The sequence below is a fragment of the Cnephaeus nilssonii genome, assembly GCF_951640355.1.
Source record: "Cnephaeus nilssonii genome assembly, chromosome: 19".
In the NCBI taxonomy this organism is placed as follows: Eukaryota; Metazoa; Chordata; class Mammalia; order Chiroptera; family Vespertilionidae; genus Cnephaeus; species Cnephaeus nilssonii.
This window is the reverse complement of record NC_137090.1, coordinates 9,051,955-9,073,411: the sequence shown is the minus strand read 5'-3', so window position 1 is coordinate 9,073,411 and position 21,457 is coordinate 9,051,955. Positions and strand designations below refer to the sequence as shown.

Here is a 21,457-nt window from a genome sequence, read left to right as displayed (position 1 = left end):
ATGAGCACAGGCTCTGTGTGGAGAGGCGGGTCTCTCTGCTCTCTGCAAGGCCCTTGTCTGTTTATACCAAACAGGAGTCGGGGGGTTGGGCACAGGGGCCTGGGGCTGTCTGTGTCCAGTGACAACAGGGGCTCTGCATGGGGAAGGAAGCCCTCCCCAAGGCAGACTGTATTTGTCCCTAAACACAGTCCACCCCGTACCCCAGGGCAGAGGAGGGGCAAAGAAACCAGCCCGATTGGAACTCCTCTCCTGCTGCTGCCCTGGGAGGGCTCTCCCCCCAGACACACCCCCTGCTCCCCACAGGCAGGCTCTCCCCCTGCACCACCCGCTGAGCTGTTTCCACAGCAAGCTGGACTATGTTCTGTAAACTCCAGCCCCCCAGCCAGGCAGCCCAGCCGAAGGACAGGCGTCCTGCCATCCCTGCACCTGTGTGTTGGGGTCGGGGAAGAGGAGGTGGGAGGCCAGCAGGGAGCAGAGACCCTTTGCAGGTGCATGCAATGCAGCATGCCGGCTTGTCCTGTCCCCTGGGAAGGGTCAAGTTCCTCCCATGGGGTCATGGGAGGGGCCCTAGCCTATGCGTCTCTGGGATTCTACATGGCTCTGGGGCCAATCTTGAAGCCTAAGGGTGTCCCCTCCTTGTCCCCGGGCCTCTTGGGGAATGGTGGGGGCCTGGGTGTGCATCCCTGTGACTGTGTTTTGCTGTACCACCATCTCCCCTTCAAGTTAATGATTGGTAGGGAGCCCTGGGGACACCATTCCCCTCCCCCTCTTCCCCGCTTAAGCTGCCTAATAGGCCCATAGCTTCCTAGAGCCCTGGGTGCTCAGCCAATCAGAGGCCCCAGGCCTGACCCCACCCTTTAGGGGGTTTGCTTCTATAAATAGAGGCTGAGGCCCCCGGTGGAGGCCCAGTGGGTCTGGCCCCACCCAGTGCTCCCCTCTCTGTCACACACCTGGCCCGCCTGCTCCCTTTCCAAGATGCTGTTTTGGCACAACCAGCTGGAGCACCTGTGGCCCAGTCCCGGGGAACTGTACCCCGGGCCGCCAAGCAGCTTGCTCAGGTAAGGACCAGAGTCCCTCCCCTCGGCCCCCAAGGAAGGCCCTGGTCCGAGCTGTGGTGGACGTGTAGGGCTTCCGTTTCAAGTAGAGGGGGATGGGCTTCCTGCTCTTGGGTCCCTTTGGGGGTGGGGATGTGGTCAAATGTACCGGAGTTTAGTGGGTCCTGGGACACCTCACAACACCCCAGCACCACCTACACAGGACGCTTTGGTGGGGCATTGACTTGGCATCAGGCAAGCCCTGAGGTTGCAAACAAGCCATTGATGCCAGATGTTTGTCGATGCTTGGAAGTATCTGGGATTTGCATCGTAACGGAGGTCTCCCAGAGGCCAAAGGAGTTGAACGGGGGGCCCCTTTGGCCTTGGCTGCTGCCGGGGTGCCTGCTACAGGAAACTGGAGGCTCCCAGAGATAGGACCTGGCAGAGAGAGTCAGCGCCCCAGAGGGGGTGGGGTGGACAGGGCAGAAAGCTGGCAGGGCCTCCTCTCCCTGCAGGGAGCCCCTGCCCTTGCCCTACCTGAAGCAGGAGGAGCTGCCCAGCATCCCCAGCATGGAGCCTCCCTGCCCCTCATTCCAGTACGTGCTCCGTGCAGCCACCTCGCCAGCCGTGAAGCAGCAGGAGGAGGCCCTGACCTACCTGAACCAGGGTACGCTGGGCCTGGGAAGGAAAGGGGTGAGTGGGGGCAGCAAGCTCTGGAGGTTGTGCCAGGGTGGGCTGGGGAGGCAGGCACCACCTCTGCCCCTCGGAGCGGGGCTCACGCGTCCCCCAATCTCTCCCAGGCCAGTCCTATGAGGTGCAGATGCTCTGCAACTCCAAGCTGGGTGACGCCACCCAGTGGCCGCGGCTGCTGAAGGTAGGTGCCTCCCCTCCCAGATCGGCAAAGGCTGTCTGACTGCCCCACGGGGCAGGAAGCCAGTGCCATCCTGTGATGTCATTGCCCAGTAGAACCCTCTCAGCTCCACCTTTTAAGCTGACCTTCACCGCGGTGGGCAGGAATTGTGCAGGCAAGAGGCACAGAGAGGTTAAGTTTTTTTCCATGAAACAGAGCCAGTAAGTAGCAGAACCGGGATGTAGAAATATGTTATAGCCCTGACTGGTTTGGCTCAGTGGATAGAGCGTTGGCCTGCGAACTCAAGGGTCCCAGGTTCAATTCCGGTCAAGGGCACGTACCTTGGTTGTGGACTGATTGATGTTTCTCTCTCATCGATGTTTCTAACTCTCTATCACTCTCCCTTCCTCTCTGTAAAAAAATCAATAAAATATATTTTTTTTAAAAAAAGAAAAGAAAGAAATATGTCATAGCTCTAGCCCAGTGGTCGGCAAACCGCGGCTCGCGAGCCACATGCGGCTCTTTGGCCCCTTGAGTGTTCTAACGCCACTTCTTCAAAATAGACTCGCCCAGGAAAACCGACTTCTGCGCATGGGCCATGAAGTTTCAATCGCACTCTACGTGCGCGCCCGCACGTGGTATTTTGTGGAAGAGCCACACTCAAGGGGCCAAAGAGCCGCATGTGGCTCGCGAGCCGCGGTTTGCCGACCACTGCCCTAGCTGGTTTGGCTCAGTGGATAGAGCATTGGCCTGCAGACCAAAGGGTTTGATTCCAGTCAAGGGCACGTACCTTGGTTGCAGGCCTCTCCCAGGCCCAGGCCTTGGTCGGGTCTCGTGCAGGAGGCAATTAATCGATATGTTTCTCTCACATTGATATTTCTCTCTGTCTTTCCTTCTCTCTTACACTCTCTCTAAAAATCAATGGAAAAAATATCCTCAGGTGAGAATTAAAAAAGAAAGAAAAAGGGAAAAAATGTGTATTATTCACACACATGATTACTTCTCTCAAAAATGTATTCATTTAGCCCTGGCCGGTGGCTCATTTGATTGGAGCGTTGGCCCATGCACCAAAAGGTTGCAGGTTCAACTCTGGTCAGGGCACATGCCTAGGTTTCGGGTTCCATCCCCATTCTGGGTGTATACCCGAGGTAATGGATCGATGTCTCTCTCTCTCTCTCTCTCTCTCTCTCTCTCTCTCTCTCTCTCAAATAAAAAAAAAGAAGGGAACATGTCCTTGGGTGAAGATTTAAAAAAATTATTCATTAAGCTCCCATTTATTGCCAGAAACCGTTCTCTGAGCTAGAAATTCAGCAGTAAAGAGACAGATGTAATTCCTTTCCTCAGGGGGCTTGCATTCTACTGAGTGAGACAAACATGTAATTACACAAATTATATGCAATTACAAGTTGATTTACAAATTGCAAAATGATAAGTGCTGCACAGAAAAGAGACTGCTAGCACTCTCCCTTTCCAGAGCGCGCCTGCCTTCCTCCTCCCCTCCTCTTCCCGCACCGGCCAGCTACCCTCGCCTTTCTCTCTCCTAAGCTCCAAGGGCCCCTCTTTTTGCCTCTGTAGCTTGTTTCCTGAGCCCACACAGCCCAGCTGGTTTGCTTCTACCTCTTGACTTTCTTATTTTTTTTTAAAATATATTTTTTACAGAGAGGAAGGGAGAGGGATAGAGAATTAGAAACATCGATCAGCTGCCTCCTGCACACTCCCTACTGGGGATGTGCCTGCAACCAAGGTACATGCCCTTGACTGGAATCGAACCTGGGACCCTTGAGTCCGCAGGCTGACGCTCTATCCACTGAGCCAACCCGGTCAGGGCCCTCTGTGACTTTCTAAGTAAACTTTTGCTTATCGTTAAAAAATATATATAGAAAAGAGACCGGTAGAGTGATTAAGAGTGGGAAGAGATTAACTTCCTTATTTTACAGATGAGGAAACTGAGGCTCAGGGTCTCTAAATTACCTCCCCAGTTTCACAGAATGGCAGGTGGGCATCTGGACACAGATCTAGTGATTAAGTCCCAGGTTTCCTGGGAGTGGGGAGCAAGGTGGGGAGAGGGGGGGCGGGTTGGCCTACCCCAGGTGTGGGAACTGGTTCCCAAACGCCTCCGAGCTCCACCTTCCTGTGTCCACAGAGTGTGGTGCGTGTGGTGTTCCATGACCGGCGCCTGCAGTGCACGGAGCAGCAGCAGCTGGATGGGTGGAGGTGGAGCCGGCCTGGGGACCGCATCCTGGACATCGGTGAATGGGAGGGACCCTTTAGGGCCACTGTCTGTCTGGAAAGCCCTCTCAGGTGGGGGGGGGGGGGCTGAGCCTCGCCTCCTGCTTGCTACTCTGTGTCTGCAGATGTGCCCTTGTCCGTGGGGGTGATAGAACCCCACGTGCTGCCCTCACAGCTCAACACAGTGGAGTTTCACTGGGACCCGACCAAGAGGACCTCCCTCTTCCTGCAGGTGAGCCTGAAGCCAGGAAAGGGAGGTGAGTTTAGCGGGGGGGGGGGGGGGACAGGAAAAATCAATCACTTCCGGGAAACACCTTGGGGGGGAAATATGGGTCAAGGTTTACGGACTCTCACCATAGGGAAGGACGAGTTAAACATTAAAGCAATGGAAGAAGCTACAAAACACGGGACTTAGCTTCTTAGGAAGTCATGGTCTGCAATACCTAGGCAAAATTAAAAGGAGACCACAGGTGGGAAAAATAGTTGTTAGTGTGTTACAGCCTTAATACATAAAAAGTTATCATACAGCCCTGACCGGTTTGGCTCAGTGGATAGAGCGTCGGCCTGGGGACTGAAAGGTCCCAGGTTTGACTCCGGTCAAGGGCATGTACCTCGGTTGCGGGCACATCCCCGGTGGCGGGTGTGCAGGAGGCAGCTGATCGATGTTTCTAACTCTCTATCCCTCTCCCTTCTTCTCTGTAAAAGAAAAAAAAAAAGTTATCATACATCAATAAGAAAAAAGAGAAGAGACCAACAGAAAAATAGGCAAAGGATATAAGTAGACAATTTACATAAGGATACTAAATGCTAATTAAAATTCACATATATCAATTAAAATTCATATATATCATGGGGAAGTGAAGTACGACACGAGAAAGAACCTAACAAAGTTACACTTGAAGAAGAGACGTTGCTGACAAGTGACAGGCAGGCCACAGGTCTTAGGGGGAACCCCCCCGGAATGTAGGGGGGCCCAGAGTCACACTGCTTCCTCTCTGCTCCTTCTCTGCCCCAGGTTCACTGCATCAGCACCGAGTTCACTCCCCGGAAGAAGGGCGGAGAGAAAGGCGTCCCCTTCCGCCTCCAGATCGACACGTTCAAGCCCGGTGACAAGGAGCTGCCACCTGAGCACCTGCACGCAGCTGGCTGCCTCATCAAGGTGTTCAAGGTGCCCTGGCCCCTCCCTCTCAGCTCCTCAGCCAGCCTCCCTGGCTGTGGGTCCCGGCCCTGCTTTGCTGTGGACCTCAGCCTGCGGTCCCCTCTCTGGGACTCTTTCCTTCTCTGTGCACAGAGGGATGGGGCTGCATGTCTTTCTGAGAGCCCCTTCTGTAAAGAGAAGTGTGCAGGTGAGGAGGGGGCCCCCGAGATTCCCATGTCTCCCTCTTGTAGCCCAAAGGAGCTGACCGGAAACTGAAAACCGACCGGGAGAAGATTGAGAAACAGCCCCTGCACGAGAGAGACAAGTATCAGGCTGCCTGTGAGAGCACGGTCTTCGTGGAGGTGCGTGTTGGGGCGGCAGGGTTGGGAAGGGAGGTTTGGAGAAAAGGTCCTCATGTACACGTGGGACGTTGAGGACTCAAGGGCTGTGACTGCTTCAGGATAATCACAGTCCCCCCCACCCCACCCCCGGGCATGTGCCCTGATCCCTGACCAGAATGACCGAACTGGCGACCTCCTGGTGCATGGGTCGACACTTAACCACTGAGCCACACTGTCAACTCTTAGTAGGCAGATGGAGGGAGGTGAGGGACAGCTGCCACGGCTCTGGAACTGTCCATGCCGACCTTACTGTTTACCCCCAGTGTGCACCGTGGCCAGAGCCCAGTGCAGAGCCTTACCTGCCTCTCAGCCCTCGGGCTCTGACCTCCCCCCACTCCTGCAAACTCCTGTCCCCGGAGAGGTGAGTGGGGATGCGCACCTCCTATCAGCCCTCTGGGGCGCGAGGGAAGAGCTCCTCAGCCAAGGCATGGGGGAGGGGCGGGGTTGAGAGGTGCGCTGAGGCCGGGGAAGAGGCTCAGCCCGGCTTCTGGGGAACACCTGGGATGACACCTGGCAAGCTCTGCCTCCCAGGGCGGGAGACTGGCTGCACTGCTCCCAAGAGCCCCTGACTCTCTGCTCCCTCCCAGGCTCTGCTGCTCACCACCGTTCATCCTGGACACTTTGGGAGGCAGCCCAGCTGAGGTGAGTCTTCCCTTTCCAACCCCCTCTCCCCCCTCCACTCTCCCAAGGCCTCAGCAACCTCATCTCTCGCTCCAGAATAGGGCGACCCTGCCCCCTGGTGGACAGATGTGGTATGGCCACAGATCACAAAAACTTCCCTGCATGGACCCAGCACTTCCCACCAGCAGAGTGAGCCTCCCCCTCAGACTTGAGGCCCCCAAGGGCCGAGGTTGTTTCTCCTCCCCTTGGTTCTCAGTCCGTGGGCTCATGGTGTTACCTGGAGTGCCCTCTCTGTGCCTCAGGATCTGAACCCTGGAGCCTCCATCCTGGAGACGCAGCAGTGGTTACATCGCCACCGGTTCTCCAGCTACTGCCGGACACTAGCCAATTTCACAGGTGAGGCTGCGGTCCCGCTGTAGGGAAATGGGGGTGGGACTCTCAGCAGGAAACCTGCCTCAGTTCTGGCTTTTGTGTTCCCTTCAACTAACTTTTACTTAGGACTAAGAGTTGCCAGGCACCATGCTTGCTAGTTTTTTTCCTCTCATATTATCCTATATCAGTGGTCGGCAAACTCATTAGTCAACAGAGCCAAATATCAACAGTACAACAATTGAAATTTCTTTTGAGAGCCAAATTTTTAAAAAAATTTCTTTATTGATTAAGGTGTCACATATTTGTCCTCATCCCCCCATTCCCATCCCACACCCCTCCAGAGAGCCAAATTTTTAAAAAATATATTTTATTGATTTTTTACAGAGAGGAAGAGAGAGGGATAGAGAGTTAGAAACATCCATCAGCTGCCTCTTGCACACCCCCTACCGGGGATGTGCCCGCAACCAAGGTACATGCCCTTGACCGGAATCGAATCTGGGACCCTTGAGTCCACAGACCGATGCTCTATCCACTGAGCCAAACCGGTTTTGGCAAGAGAGCCAAATTTTTTAAACTTAAACTTCTTCTAACGCCACTTCTTCAAAATAGACTCGCCCAGGCCGTGGTATTTTGTGGAAGAGCCACACTCAAGGGGCCAAAGAGCTGCATGTGGCTCGTGAGCCGTAGTTTGCCGACCACTGTCCTATATAATTTACACACTCCCCCGTGAGAACAGGGCTCAGAGAGGTTAAATACTTTGCGGAAGGATACACAGCCAACGAGTGGCAGAGCCAGGGTGTGGCTCTAAGTCTCCCTGGACATACTAGGGCTATTTGTAGACTCATGTTGGACCGTGTCCCTTGCCATCCTTGATCCCAGGGCTCTTCCCCAATCTGGCTCTGTCTGCCTCTGCAGGCACTGATCTGCTGAAGCTTACCCGGCAGGACCTCATCCAGATCTGCGGGGCTGCCGACGGGATCCGCCTTTTCAATACTCTTAGAGCCAGGTGCTGGGCACTGCCAACCAGGGTCCCCTGCCCTCTGTAGTGGCACCTACCAATTCAGCTAGCAGAATGTTCAAGAGGCTCCTTAAAGGCCACTTATTCCCACGCCCTCATTTTACAAAGGAAGAAACTCTGGCCCCAAAAGGACATGGATCTGCCTGAGGTTACAGACTGACAAGGCTGGGCTAAAAAACTCGGCTCCCATGACCACCCCATCTGCATCAGTCAATTTCTGGGGACAGTTAGATTTTCCTCATCTTCTCTTCCCCAGAATCTAGCATTCACTAAATGCTTAAGAAATGCGTGGCGACTTCTCTCCCTGGAGACCTGGGAGGAGGCGGGGTCTCTCCCAGGGATGGGGGTCAAAGCGGGAGCTGATGGTCCACACACGAAGGGCTGAGACTGTTTTCCCGGCCCAGGCCCACCCGTCACCGGCTGACTTTGTACGTGGCTCAGGAGGCCTCTAGGCAAGAGGACGAGGTTCCTAAGAACCCTGAACCAGGTGAGGTTCTGGCCTCTCTCCAGAAGAAACTCAGGTGTGGCCACACGAACCCTCTCTGGCTGGGGAAAGGGTGCTGCCCCACCATTCCTGGGACCCAGATGCCCTCGTGCATTCCCCTGCCTCCCATGACCAGATCAGTCCGCCCCTTCCAGGATGTTTCCCTGGGTTTATTCCTCCATGTTCTCTCCCTAACCCCTTCTGATTTTGTCATTCTATTAGCATGTGGGATTAGAACATAATCTTATTGTTCTTGGGTTTCGGTCCTTCATATGTAGATGTCCCATCTCCTCTTTCAACTGGGGGCTCCCCTCAATCTGAGGCCTCCCCAAAGAAGAGGAATAGGAGGTGAAGACTAAGTGGGTTTATAATCCTTTTTTTTTCTTTACTCTCCCCCCTCACACCCACCATGAGGCTGTTACCATGCCCTCATCCTCCTGGTATCTGGGGCTCCCTCTAGACCCCTCTCCCCACTGACCCCCTGCTGCCCACACCCCAGGCTTTTATCAAGAGATTTCTCTGGATGAACTCAGCGCCATTGAGCTGATGGGAAAACTGGCAGAGCTCTTGAACCTCCCAGCCAATCAGATCCACCGCCTCTTCCACCAGGGCCCTGGGGGTATCCTCATTCTCCTCAGTGACCAGGTAAAGGAGTGGTGGTTCCCTATAAGGCTCCAGGAAGGCCTGGATCACTCCTTTTCCTCTCCCTACCTTCCCTGGTTTATGCCGTTGAGCTGTAAGAACAGAATTGTCTTAGTGACCCCTTCTCCCTTGCAGGTGGTTCAGAATCTTAAGGATGAATCGTATTTTGTGGCCGTGGTGAAAAAAGGTAGGAGTTTTAGAGGGAGACACTAGCTTTGTGTCAAGAGACAGAGATTCATATAGCAAAAAGACAGCTATTTATTGCTCAGGAAAAACGTGACTGAATAAATGCATTCTCATAAGAGAAAAAAAATGCCCGCGTTTCTGTTAGGGAGTGTATTACCATGGAAGGTAACCCCCCCCCGTCTCCCCCCCCCCAAACTGCAACAATCACATCGGAAGGAGGGCAGGTGCTTGCTGACCAGTCAGCTGGTAGGCCTGACTATTTGGATGCCTGCCCTGCCCCTCCTGTGATGTTCCAGTGCACAGGGAGGCTTCCTACAAAGGTGGGTTGGAGGTGAGGGGAACACCGAGTGTGGCAGGTGCGCTGCAGGCCACTCGTTGCTGGGAGTGCATCCTAGTGGCGGTTGGGGGCCGGCCTCACCCCAGTGGTGCCCTTTTTACTGCTTCCAGTGCAGAATCCAGATGGCTACTACCTGGTGCTGACCTAAGCCCAGGGACGCCCTGCTGCAAGAGGAAACTGATGCCAGCCTGGTTCTCCAGGAAATCCTCGATGCTTCCCCCGGCTCCAGGTGAAGAGCCGCACCGTCCTGTCTCCTTCCCCTGGGGAGGAAGTGAGCAGCCCCCAGGCTCACATTTCTTACTGCTCCGCAGCAAGTGATCGGATCCTGGGACACAGCTTCCCAAGATTAGCTAAACTGGCCAAGCCTCTGAGGCAAGAAACCTGGCAATATGGATGAGTTTTTGCCCCAAGCAGTGTTGCTGAACAATGAGTGAATTTGTGTTTAAAATTCTACTCACCTCTCCCTTTTTTGCAAATTTAATTTTAAAAGGTATATATACTTAATGCTTGTTCCATTTTCTTGATGATATGGTCCTCTTGAGAACTGTCCTCTGCCTAAACTATGGACTAGGGCAAGGGATAGAGTCTGGGATAGGAATAAATAAATCTGGCTGGATTTTTAAAAAAATTCCAATTAGTTAGGGCAGTGGTCGGCAAACTCATTAGTCAACAGAGCCAAATATCAACAGTACAACGATTGAAATTCCTTTTGAAAGCTAATTTTTTAAAACTTAAACTTCTTCTAACGCCACTTCTTCAAAATAGACTCGCTCAGGCTGTGATATTTTGTGGAAGAGCCACACTCAAGGGGCCAAAGAGCCGCATGTGGCTCGAGAGCCCCAGTTTGCCGACCACGGAGTTAGGGCAACAACTATTCACTAAAGCCTCCGAAAGACCATTCAACTATCAAATCGCTGTGTTTCTTCAAACTGCAGTTCTAGAGACTTGGGAAATACTATAGCTCTTCTTAAACACTGAGGCCATAGGGTCTTATTTATTTTTAAAATGCAGTTGAACTTACTAATCTTTTAATTTTTAGGTCATAAGAAGTCTTCCCCTATATTAAGGTCATAAATATAAACAAACATTTTCAAAGTTTAAATTTTAATTTTGCATTTCACGTTTAGGTCAATCCATCTGAAACTGATTTTTGTGTGTATATTTTTTTCATGCAGAAAACCGATTTTATATTAAGTGCTTTTTAAAACATGATGTTATTCTGCTTATTTTTTCCCTTCCCTTCCCTCAAAATTTTATCACAAAAATATTCAAAAATACAGAGAAGAGAAAACCTGTATGCATAGAATGGAAAACAGGCCAAGGCACCCCCTGCTTAACCCCTTGTTAATCGTTTACTGGCCATCTCTGCGGAGTTTAACCAGGCAGCCCCTGGCCAGGGAGGGCAGGAAGGGGAAGGCTCTGAACACTGGCTGGAACGGGGGTCCTGGCCGGTGGTTAGAGCTTCGGCTCACAGACTGAAGGGTCTCGGGATCAATTCCAGTCAAAGGCATGTACCTTGGCTGCAGGCTGGATCCCCAGCCCCAGTCAGGGTGCGTGCGCGCGCGAGGGAACCAATCGACGGGCCTCTCTCACATTTATGTTTTTCCGTCTCTCCCCCTCCCTTCCACTCTCTAAAAATCAATGGAAAAAATATACTTGGGTATTAAAAAAAAAGAATGGATAGGGAAGGGGGAAGTTTGTTTATCCTTGAAGACCTAGAAAGTATCTCCCTCAACATACAGGGCTGACCCGACACGGACAACTGTGTGTACCCCTGTAACCCCTGTGGCCTCACCCAAATGACCAACCCAGACCAGGCCTTTACCTCGTGCAGAATGAGTAATTTCGAGAGAGGCCTATGAATCCACAGGTTCCCCGAGGGCATTTCATGGCAGGATAGATACCCTGCAATGTAAATTTTGATTGCAGATTTGGCTCCCCTGCTCACCTCCACCAAAAGCATAGAGACCCCATTTCATTAACCTTTGTGTATCTCTCAACCTAGGAGCCTCTAGCACAGACCAGACACTGAAATAGTTGCTGACATGAAGTGAATAAAGCAGGTAACATGTGAGTGCTTACAATGTACCTCTTTTAATCTTTACAGCTCTAAAGCGATAAAGATGAGACAGCGGGTCATTCAGGTCATTTGGGTGGAGATCAGGCAATCTGACTTGGGAGCTTGGGTTTAACCATCTTCACTCCTTCCTAGGCGAGGTAAGGGCAATGGTCTGTGCAGATAAGGAACTCAGGATGAATTATTAGTATCAAATTAAGACAAAAATTTTAGAAATCCTGGTATATGTCTTCGGTTTTTCTTAGACAAGTAGAGATCAGTGTATTAAAGAAAGGCTACTAAAAAGTTACTAACGAAAGGTTATTAGTTGAATTCTATTAAAAACATAAGGATGCCAAAAAGAAGCCCCGTCACTGAGCCTCGGGAGCCTGTGCAGTTCTAGGGTTCAAGAAAGCAGAGCATCACAGCTCCAGGTCAGGCTACTTCCGCAGCAAAATGAAAAAGTCTTCACAGCTTATTTCCTTTAATTACATCATAAAACAAAATTAGAACATACAGGAAACAAGAATAGTTACATAACAATTTACTTTATATATTTAGATATAAAAAACATTTCTTTTTAGTCCAAAGATTTTAAAGCAAAAGGAATCCTCTACTGCCACCCTGGCTTTTATTTATTTTAAATAACCCTCCCTCCCCCGCAATCTCAAGCGCCAAAAGTAGTAGTGGAAACAGTCACTTGGACAGCGAGTGGAACCTGGCGTCAGGTCACCATGTGGGGGGCTGTCGATGCCAGGGACTGGCAGAGCGCTGGGCAGGCCTCGTGGAGAAACAGTCAGCAGCAGCTCCCACACACTGAAGCGCTCCAGCGCAGGCCAGATGATAATGTTAGGTACCAGACCCTGCCAGTCAACCATCCTCTCTGCATTCTACCCCTTCAAGGGCTGGGAACAGAAGGGGGCCTCCCGGTACAGGGACGAACGAGCCTGGCTTGAAGATAAAAATTGCTCCCACAGCACCATTCACCCATCCATCTCTGTCCCCAGGCAGAGCTGACGGGCAGGGGTAGTCCTCACAGTTCTCTGAGCTCCGCACAGGCCGCACTTCTCAGGCCTGTGCTCTCAGGGTCACTGTTAGGTGGGCAAAGGTGAGGAGAGCAGCTGGGAAATGCCCAAGACAGGTCACTTGGAAATGATTCCTAGGAGGAAAAAGGAGGCGGCCAGAGTGGGAGGCATTTGAAGGTTGCGTCATAACACAGGAATGGAGAAAGGCAAGATTCAGAAGTAACCCTCAGTGCTGGGCAGCCACCGAGCCACAGGGGCCAGCTCCAAGAGACGCGCCCCACCCCACAGAGGCTGTGGAGGTTAGTGTGTAACCTGGGGGTAGGGCGAGGAGGGGAGCAAGAGAAGACATCTCCGGCTCACCTCTCCTGCACTTGTTAGGAATTAACAGTCATCAGAGAAACACAAATTATTCTTAAGGGAAGAAGAAAACTGTTGTAAACCCAGGAAAGTAGCAGCAAAGGTTTCCCTCATTACAGATCTATCACAGCACTAGGAAAGAAAATCATTCAAGTCTTTAGGGGGGGGAAGGCAAAATAATCAAACCATGCTGATTAGAGACTCCTTTTCAAGTCAGGATTTTCTAAGACTTTAGGTTCTCATTCACTAGTGCCATAAAAAAAGAAAAACAAAATAGAATAATGACTTCTGGTGCTTGGAAAGAGTTAGGCTAAGAGAAGAACCACATACATACGTGTGTGAACAGCAGTGTGGTACGGATCTGAGTAAGAAACTGTAGTAAGAGACAATGACAAGCGAAACTTAGTGGGGGCAAACTTCTTCTTCCATTTTAATATAAAAGACATCACTTCACAGATTTCCCCGGGTTCCTGGAGGAAGGCAGAGGAGAAAAAGTATGTATCTGGACACCTCTTCCCTCCCACCTCTTCCTGGGTGGGGTTCGCATTGCCTACCTGCTCTTGCCCTGGCGAACACCGTGCCCAGAGCAGCTGGGAAGCCCTGGGGTTTCTTTCAGTGGTGCCAATCCCCACCGGATGACTCTGGTTAGGTGTGTGTGGAAAGCAGAAGGAAAAGGGCCTGGAGTTCATGAGATGGAAAGTAAATCTACTCACATGTGAAGCAGTTGTTTCTACATATTCAGGACAGATGCTTGTACCTGAAGCAAAGTACCCCAGTTCCAGAACTGATTTTCTCCTTTACTTTGAATCTCACCTACCATTTCCCCACCCCAATTCTTCAAAACAAGACACTGAAAAACAGAGAAAATACACAGCGTCAATTGATTTAATTCTGGTTGCTCATGGTTCTTTTTCCTCAAGGGCAGCGAACTACCCTGGCTGAGCAAGCAATAATCCTCAACACCTGGGAATCAAACCCTACCAAGGGCTCACTCAAAAAGCACACGCAGCAGAGATGGAAGAAGTGCATTATGGAATTTCTGTTAACATTCCGCATGTGAGCTTGTCCAACAAATTTTTTTCCACTGAAAGTTGAGTGTAACTCTCTTGGGCTCCAAACATTCGCTCAGACTTAGCTGAGAGATTTTTATTAACTTTCCTAAGGACCAAAGGCTTCAGAAATGTACAACTGATATGCCTAAGAATAAAAATGGACAAAATAAGGAGACTTGCCTGGGGAGGGAACTGCAGAAGCCCTCCATGCAGAAAACTCACTTGCCTCAAACGGTAGTGTCTGGCAGGAAGAAGGTCCCAAGTGAAAAGGCAAGCTTAGAGACGCATGTGTTTGCTAGAGAACCAAGATGGTAAGTCAGGGCATCTGGGCATAGCAAATACAGCCCAACTTTATTAGCTGGTTGATTATACACGATTGACACGGTCTGTCACAGTCTTCTGTGTCTTTCCATCTTACAATGAAAGTTTATGGTAGAAATAAAGGCGAGGAGAGGCCGAGACTCCATGTCCCCTCACCCTCCTACTGCTGTAGGGTTCTTTGGTCCCAGAGCATAATCGCTGTAAGGGGATGGACGGGCTCTACTTAAAGACCAACCAACATCCTAAACCTCTTCTCAAACAAAACTTGGCTAATTCACATTGTTTTGGTCTGAGGTGGTTAAAGATCCTAGAACTGGTGGGCAGCGAGAGAAGGCAATCGTTTTATAGAATGTTCCAGAAGCTCAAAGCATACCACAGAAAGTGTGTCAGCCAGGATGCACAATAGGGATAGAAACCTAAGCTTAAAGCATGCACACAAGCAGGGAAAAGGCAGACTCGACCATTTTCCTCTCTCGGTGGTGGTGACCGTTATGAGCAGTCCGTGATTTTCAGCACAATGAACATTAACCGGCCAAGGGTCTGCAACCGTCATCCGCAAGTGTTCCTGCTTTCCAAAACAACAGGGTCGCCTAAGGACATGCTGCCAATACAGGCAGGCAGGCAACCACCCTCTTCTTTCCAGTAACACTGTCACACTTCCTAACGACTTCAAGCCAAGACAGGCTCCATGGCATACTTTGTGTAGCCCCCACGGCATGAGTGGGCTATTAAACCAGTAAAAATGCATTTTACAAGGCAACTAGAACATAAGTTCTTGACTGCTATAGCATTATAGCTACATTGAACTGTTCGGGTTGGAAAACCCAAAATAAAGCATCATAAAAACATTTACCAGGTTTCTCTCTAAAATGTGTGATCTAAGGAATATATGAAATTTCTGATTTATATGTCTCTAAGTCAGCTTAACTCATGAATGTGGAAACACACACATACACACACACACACACACACATTTAAGAAATACTTTTACATCCACTAGAAAGCAGAACAGGAGAAAACTTTTTATATGAAGTACAATGTGCTTTTATATCCAAACATTGGGGGGGGGGGGGGGGGAAAAATGAAGCCAGATCCCTTTTACTGCTCATATCCAAGTTTGATTTCTAATTCAGCAAGCAAATGTCAAAGACCACCCAGTGAAAAATGGCCTGAGCCACTGACAGTCACGGAATTCAAGGCTGCCTAGGATGGTTTGCCTCGATCAGGACAAGGACCCACAGTGGAAGCTAGACTGGAGACATTTCAGAATCAGTAGCATCATTGGGAGAGAGATGGAGGCTTTAAACAGACAGTGAGGATGGGTGGAGGAGGAAATGGGAGGCATCAATTAAAAAAAAAAAAAAAAAAAGCTGGGCCCTGGCCGGCGTGTTCAGTGGTTAGAGTGCTGACCCACGCATGGAACGGTCGAGGGTTCGATTCCCAGTATATACCTGGGTTGCAGGTTTGATCTCCAGACCTGTTGGGGCATGTGTGGAAGGCAACCAATCTATGTGTGTGTCTCTCTCTCTCCCCACTCCCTTCCTTCCATTCTCTCTGAAAAGTAATGGAAAAAATATCCTTGGGTGAGGATTTAAAAAAAGCTGATGGGGCCAATGAAGAGGATAGAAAAGGTACTGATGTAGCAAATGATGCTGGAAAACGTAAGGGGTGAAAAAGCTGCTGGAAAAAAGATGACCTGGATGTTGAATAACTTTCGCCAGAGGACACTGCAATAATTCCTCCTGGCTATCGGCAGGTTTACGGCAATACCTTGGAGGGTACCTTCTTACTTCTCCCAAATCTCTCTTCCCGCTGCATTTGTCATCATAGAAGGCATACTGTGGAGGGGCTCTGCAGCCAGACAATAAGCCTTCCCTAAGGAAGAGTTACGCCTGTGAAACCTTACTGCATTTCCCCTGATGTTGTAACAGGAAGCACTGTGTCCAGATGACAGGACCCTGTCCACCTGACCAAAACTTACCATGTTCTGGGTTTTCAAAGTCCTGGTACATTTCATCAGCTGGCGTAGTTGGAGACTGGCATAAAAAAATATTTCATTCCAAGCTTGATGGGCCTGAAGTTTTCTTGAGAAAGGAACAAGCCTCCTGCCTGACCACATACTGCTGCACACTCCAGGCTTTTATCCTCTCACTCCATTCTGTTCTCAGCCTACACAGGCAGGATCACCTGGGCAAGTCCACATGGACCTGCACGTGGGAACACTCTTTGAGGAGAGAAACAGCATTTCCAAGACACTCATGTACTGGTGAGTAGGATCTTTTAAATACATATATATTAAAGTAAACAAGTACCCTTAATGGCCTCATCAATCGGGCAATTCAAATCCACACTCACTAATCAATCAGGGTTTTATGGTCAATTTGTTCAGGCACTATAAAAAACATTATACATTAGAGCAGATGGGCCCTAAATATTTCTTTTTAGTTTTGTTTGAATGAGTGACCTGGGGATCTGAATATTATGAACTACATCTGGAAGTGTGTGTGCACATGTACATATTTATAGGTGTGGGGTACAGCCAGGAGAGTGAGTCTCACTTTAAAAAGTATATTCCTTACAATGTAATTTGAAAAGGGGAAGGGGGAATTAAAAAATATAATTTTAGTTTTTAAAAGGGAGTAATTAAATAGGATTTAAAATAAATGTAACATATTAAATACTGATGGGTTGTACACATTTCTGGGACCCTTTCATGTGAAGGAATAAATCACACAATTCTTACAAAAGTCATTCTATTTTTAAAAAAAATCACACATGGTTTTTAACCTTGGGGTTTAGAAATCTACTTCTAGTACTTTAGAAACTCATTTAACTCACTCTGCAGGATTTTGTGTGTGTGTGTGTGGGGGGGAGGGGAAGCATCTTTGACTGAGTCATGGGCACTGAATACCCTACCCAGCCCTCAACTATGATGACCAGGCTGGGCAGAGGCACTGAGACCCCTACTTCCTCTTCCTCAATGTTCTCTTTCTGCTGCCCCAGTTCCTTCACCTGGCTACTCTTGTATTTCATTCATGGGAAGTCTGGAGAACAAGAGATACGGCTGACAGGTTCCAGTCCTTTGAGGCTCCGATATTAAATATGATACCATCAACACTCTCAAACAGTTGACCAGCTGTTAGGGTCCCTGATAGGCTGAAATACAGGTGGGGGAGAGAGACACTGATTGGCTAGGTGGCACAGTGCCTCTAATAGCATTTCTGCTAAAACAAAACAACCCCAAAGACACAAATCAGAGATGTCACTGATCACACCTAGATTTCAGTGAACAGACAACGTGCCTGAGTTTGGGTGGTGGGGTGTCCAGGCTCAGTTTTGGGATTTGCCATCCCACTCTTTACTAATAATGCATTTTGCTCTCATTAAATTAGCAGAGCCTGATAGAAGGAAAAATGTGCAGGGAGTGTTGGGCATATCATGCATATTATCACATATCACAAGATATAACAGAACCCAAAAGGCAAAGTTTACTATCATCAAAATAGTTTCAGCTTAATTTCTTCTCATAACTTTTCTTGCTTTTGTAATTGTTTCCCTTCAGACTGGCAAAGATTCAGGCAGGGTCCCCTAATGGTAAAATTTAGAATTAAAAAAATATTTATTGATAATGTCTCTTTTAAAAATGTTTGGTAACCCCAACTAATCATCCAAAATGCAAACTGTAAACACAACAACAGCAAAAGAGTAACAACTGAGTGTGAGTAAGCAGACTATGAACAGGTGACAGACGGGGCAAGAATGCAGGAGGGAGCAACAAAGGACAACAGGTGCACAAGTGTGCTACAGACAGTGACAATTTGAGTGAATAAGTAATCACATTTGGACCACAGTAATTTCAATGTGACCATTTAGGAAACCACTGGGCCAAATACTCAACAGGAGGCAGAATGGAGGAGCCTTCTTTGTGAGCATGCTCAGCATGTTGGCATGGGAACGAGGAAGCACAGAAGCTGTGTAGTCATCTCACAATGGATGGCTACCATTTATAGGATGCAAAGAAATTTTCTTTCTGGTCCCTGGATACAACATATATGGTTTTTCTCTATGCTTTCCTTGACCCTGGAGGACTGCAGTTGCTGTTCCAAAATCACCAAAATAAACCCCTTAATAAAATAAAGAAACCGTAGTAAGCAGTAACACTGGGTTTGCTGGAACACCCCCTTCCCCCTACCTTGCCTATGATTTTCTTCTGGGAACGTCCGACAGGAATGGCTAAGTTTTATCAATCCACTTGATAAAGCCAGCACAATCTTCAGTCCCCCGTCACAGAGCGCGAGTGGATGGGTATGTATATGTACGTGTGGCTCTGGGAATCTGGACGCTGCCTCACGTGGTAACCCTTGCCCAGAACACTGGGTCGCTTCCACTGGAGACTCCGCGGTAACTCTAGAAGTGTCATTAAATACTCAGTTCGCCACGGCTGCCACCTCCACTGTCATAGGATGATGCAGCATCTGCAGAAGCGCTGTCTGCTGCCCCCCACTGATGGGGGTGGAGTGACAGGTGCGAAGTAGGCGTGGACTTTAATATTGGGTAAATGGGTCTGAAACAAGACAGAAACATTACTAAGAGAGAGGGCTTAAACAGAAAGAGCAATGTTGCTTTTCAGAACAAACACTGAGTGGCCATGAAAGCAGGGCAGAGGCTGAACACCAGCAGCCAGGATGTTGGAGAGGCCTGGGTTCTACTCTGTACCATCCCACATGCTACTCTAAATGACTAAATCAGCTCACATAACTTTGATCCCTGCTTCTGTAATAATACAAGTGGGGAAAAACTTCATACTCATTTCTTAACCTGTTCCCAAAGGGATTCCTAGTTTGATTCCCATAGTTGAAATAAGCTTAAGATTTGTCCCCCAAGTCACTGTGGACAGTCTTTCTTCTGATGATCTGTGGCTCTCGTCTTTGGTGTAGAAGAAAGACGCTGCAAGGACTCCCCACTGCAGCTATGCTCTCAGTCCTCTAGGGCTGATGGGGGAGGAGGAGCTGAGGCCAACTGAAAATGAAGATGAGGTGTGGTGCTCCTTTATGTGCTCAGGTGCCATATGGTCAACATGGAGTTTTTAGAGGTTGGCTGTAAGGGATAATAAGCACAGTGTCTTTCCCACAGCAGGTGTGAAGCAGAAGTTCCAATAAATGTCTTTTGAGCGGAATAATCTAATATATAGATCCATCCAGCCTTTTTATAACCTCCTTGCTGGCAACCTGTCTTCCAGTCATTTGACTATATATGGGTCTCTCTTCTACGGGGGGAGGAAGGGCAAACAGAAAAAGGGAAAAATTACTTGATCCATTTGTCTTAAAAAAAAAAAAAAATCCCACCTGGCTGGTGTGGTTCAGTGCTTGAGCATTGATCCATAAACCAAAAAGGTCACTGGTTCGATTTCCGGTCGGGGCACATGCTGGGTTGAGTCTAGATCCCCAGTGGGTGAGTATAGGAGGCAGCCAATCAATGATGTTTCTCTCTCATCGATCTTTCCCTCTCCCTTCCCCTCTCTCTAAAAATCAATACAAGCATATTTTAAAATAAATAAAAATCCCAGGAAGAGGGGGTGATATGGAAGAAAATACAAATTAAAAATTTAAATCCTATTTAATTAAACATTTTCTTTGTTATTCCTTTCTTTCCTTTACAACCAAAATGTGGCATATGCGTCTGACTCCAGGCATGTTGTTAAACTCTGGACATCACTGGAGAAACTGCTGGGAGGAGACCTACTTTTCTTCCCTTCAGTGGGTCTTTTCCTACATTTCCACCTGAAACTATCTTCCTGTACATTTGCTCTCCATTTCTCCCATCTTTGCTAAATGTCTAAGTAAATTTAAAAATCAAAGCAATCTAAATCTAAAAAAAAAAAAAAAAAAAAAGAATAAAAAAGAAAGGGTGCAGAGAACACTAGAGCTGGAGGGCGATACAACCATCTTTACCCTGAGTCTCTTGATTCCAGCCCGTGAGATTTGCTGGCAGTCATAGAGTTCTATCCGCTCAAGGCTGTGACAGCTCTTCAAGTGCTCCAGGGACGCGTCTGTGATTAGTGGGCAGTTGTCCAGTTCAATCACCTCCAGCTGGTCATGAGCACAGGCCCCATTCCCCAGATGACGAATTCCATCGTCTGTGATCAGCTCACAGTGAGACAGACTCTGCAGCCAAATAGAGCAAGGAAGGACACTGATATATCTTATGGCATTCTTCTAGCCAGAGGCCTGTGTACATCAGAGAGACCTTTCTAGTTTGATTCTGATGCATGTGGAACCATCACTAGATCCATGTGGTAAATTAAAAAAAGCAAACTAGAGTTGCTGGGGTTCTGCTTTTGACAATCAGAGATAGACATTTCTGTGTGATTCTAAATATATTTTGTGAATTTATGTAATGACTATGAAATAGTTCATAAACAAAATAAAATGCTACCCCTCCACATACAAATGAACACTTTTCTTTACAGGGACAAGTGGGGCTCAAGCTTTTCCTGCACAAAAATTTCTATAATTTGGACTACATATTGATTACCTGGTACAGGGGATGCCAAGTTAATTAAATGAAATTGATTCTGATAGCTGTCAGATATAGTTATCTCTTCATATAAATCTCTTCACTGTATCAATTTTCCTTAAGTTCCTGGTTCCTACACGTGAAACTCGGAACCCTTGACCCAATTTGGAGAGCAAGGTGCCACCAAATACACCAAAAATGAACCTAGATACAGAATGATTAACCATGCCCGGCTGGCGTGACTCAGTGGTTAAGCGTTGACTTATGAACCAGGTCACAGTTCGATTCCCAGTTGGGGCACATGCATGGGTTGTGGGCTCAAATCCCCAGTGTGGGGTGTGCAGGAGACAGCTGATCAATGATTCTCTCTCATCACTGATATTTCAATCTTTCTTTCCCTTTCCGCTCCTCTCTGAAATCAGTAATAAAAAAATATATTAAAAAAAAAGAATGGTCAACCAGAATGCTGTTTCCCATAGTGTTACAAGGAATAGTAGCAGAGAATTCTCCCTGGTAAAAGCCTTGATTGCTTCTGTTTTGGTCCAAAGGTGAAGCAAACTGTATTTTTGGCCATCAACTCCCAGGACTTCTGGAAATTTTAACACCATTCAGGTTGGAGTTCATGTGGGAGGGAGAACTCATACTTTCCACGTCAAGTACTGATAAAGAAAACATTTAACATTTCTTAATTCCTCTCTTGGTCCTCTGTAAGTTGACAATTTAGAGAAATATGCTTTCCCAAAATGGTAGACAGATACCAAGAGGAAAATAAGAGCTGGGCTTTGATTAAATCTAAGTATAATAAATAGCTCTGGCTG

The 21,457-nt window shown here is 48.5% G+C and overlaps 2 protein-coding genes across 4 annotated transcripts in view; one reads left to right on the top strand and one right to left on the bottom strand.

Annotated features, from left to right (window-relative positions):
• Positions 1-966: 966 nt before the first annotated feature.
• Positions 967-10,288, top strand: LOC307114727 (transcription factor CP2-like protein 1). Its single transcript, XM_079797458.1, has 15 exons — positions 967-1,058; positions 1,550-1,701; positions 1,835-1,908; positions 4,028-4,133; positions 4,239-4,345; positions 5,129-5,281; positions 5,503-5,613; positions 5,916-6,013; positions 6,240-6,294; positions 6,576-6,669; positions 7,561-7,651; positions 8,068-8,150; positions 8,647-8,792; positions 8,925-8,976; positions 9,423-10,288. Exons 1-15 carry the CDS (start codon positions 976-978, stop codon positions 9,458-9,460), a joined length of 1,443 nt encoding a protein of 480 aa, XP_079653584.1. The 5' UTR covers positions 967-975; the 3' UTR covers positions 9,461-10,288.
• A 401-nt stretch (positions 10,289-10,689) lies between these two features.
• Positions 10,690-21,457, bottom strand: part of FBXL20 (F-box and leucine rich repeat protein 20) — a 66,212-nt gene continuing 55,444 nt past the window's right edge. For all 3 annotated transcript variants that reach the window (XM_079797439.1, XM_079797438.1, XM_079797440.1), the window contains exons 14-15: positions 20,075-20,287; positions 10,690-18,687 (exon numbers count right to left, since the gene is read on the bottom strand). In XM_079797439.1, coding sequence (XP_079653565.1) covers positions 18,580-18,687; positions 20,075-20,287 — 321 coding nt within the window. In that variant the 3' untranslated portion in view covers positions 10,690-18,579. The remainder of the gene's footprint in view (positions 18,688-20,074; positions 20,288-21,457) is intronic.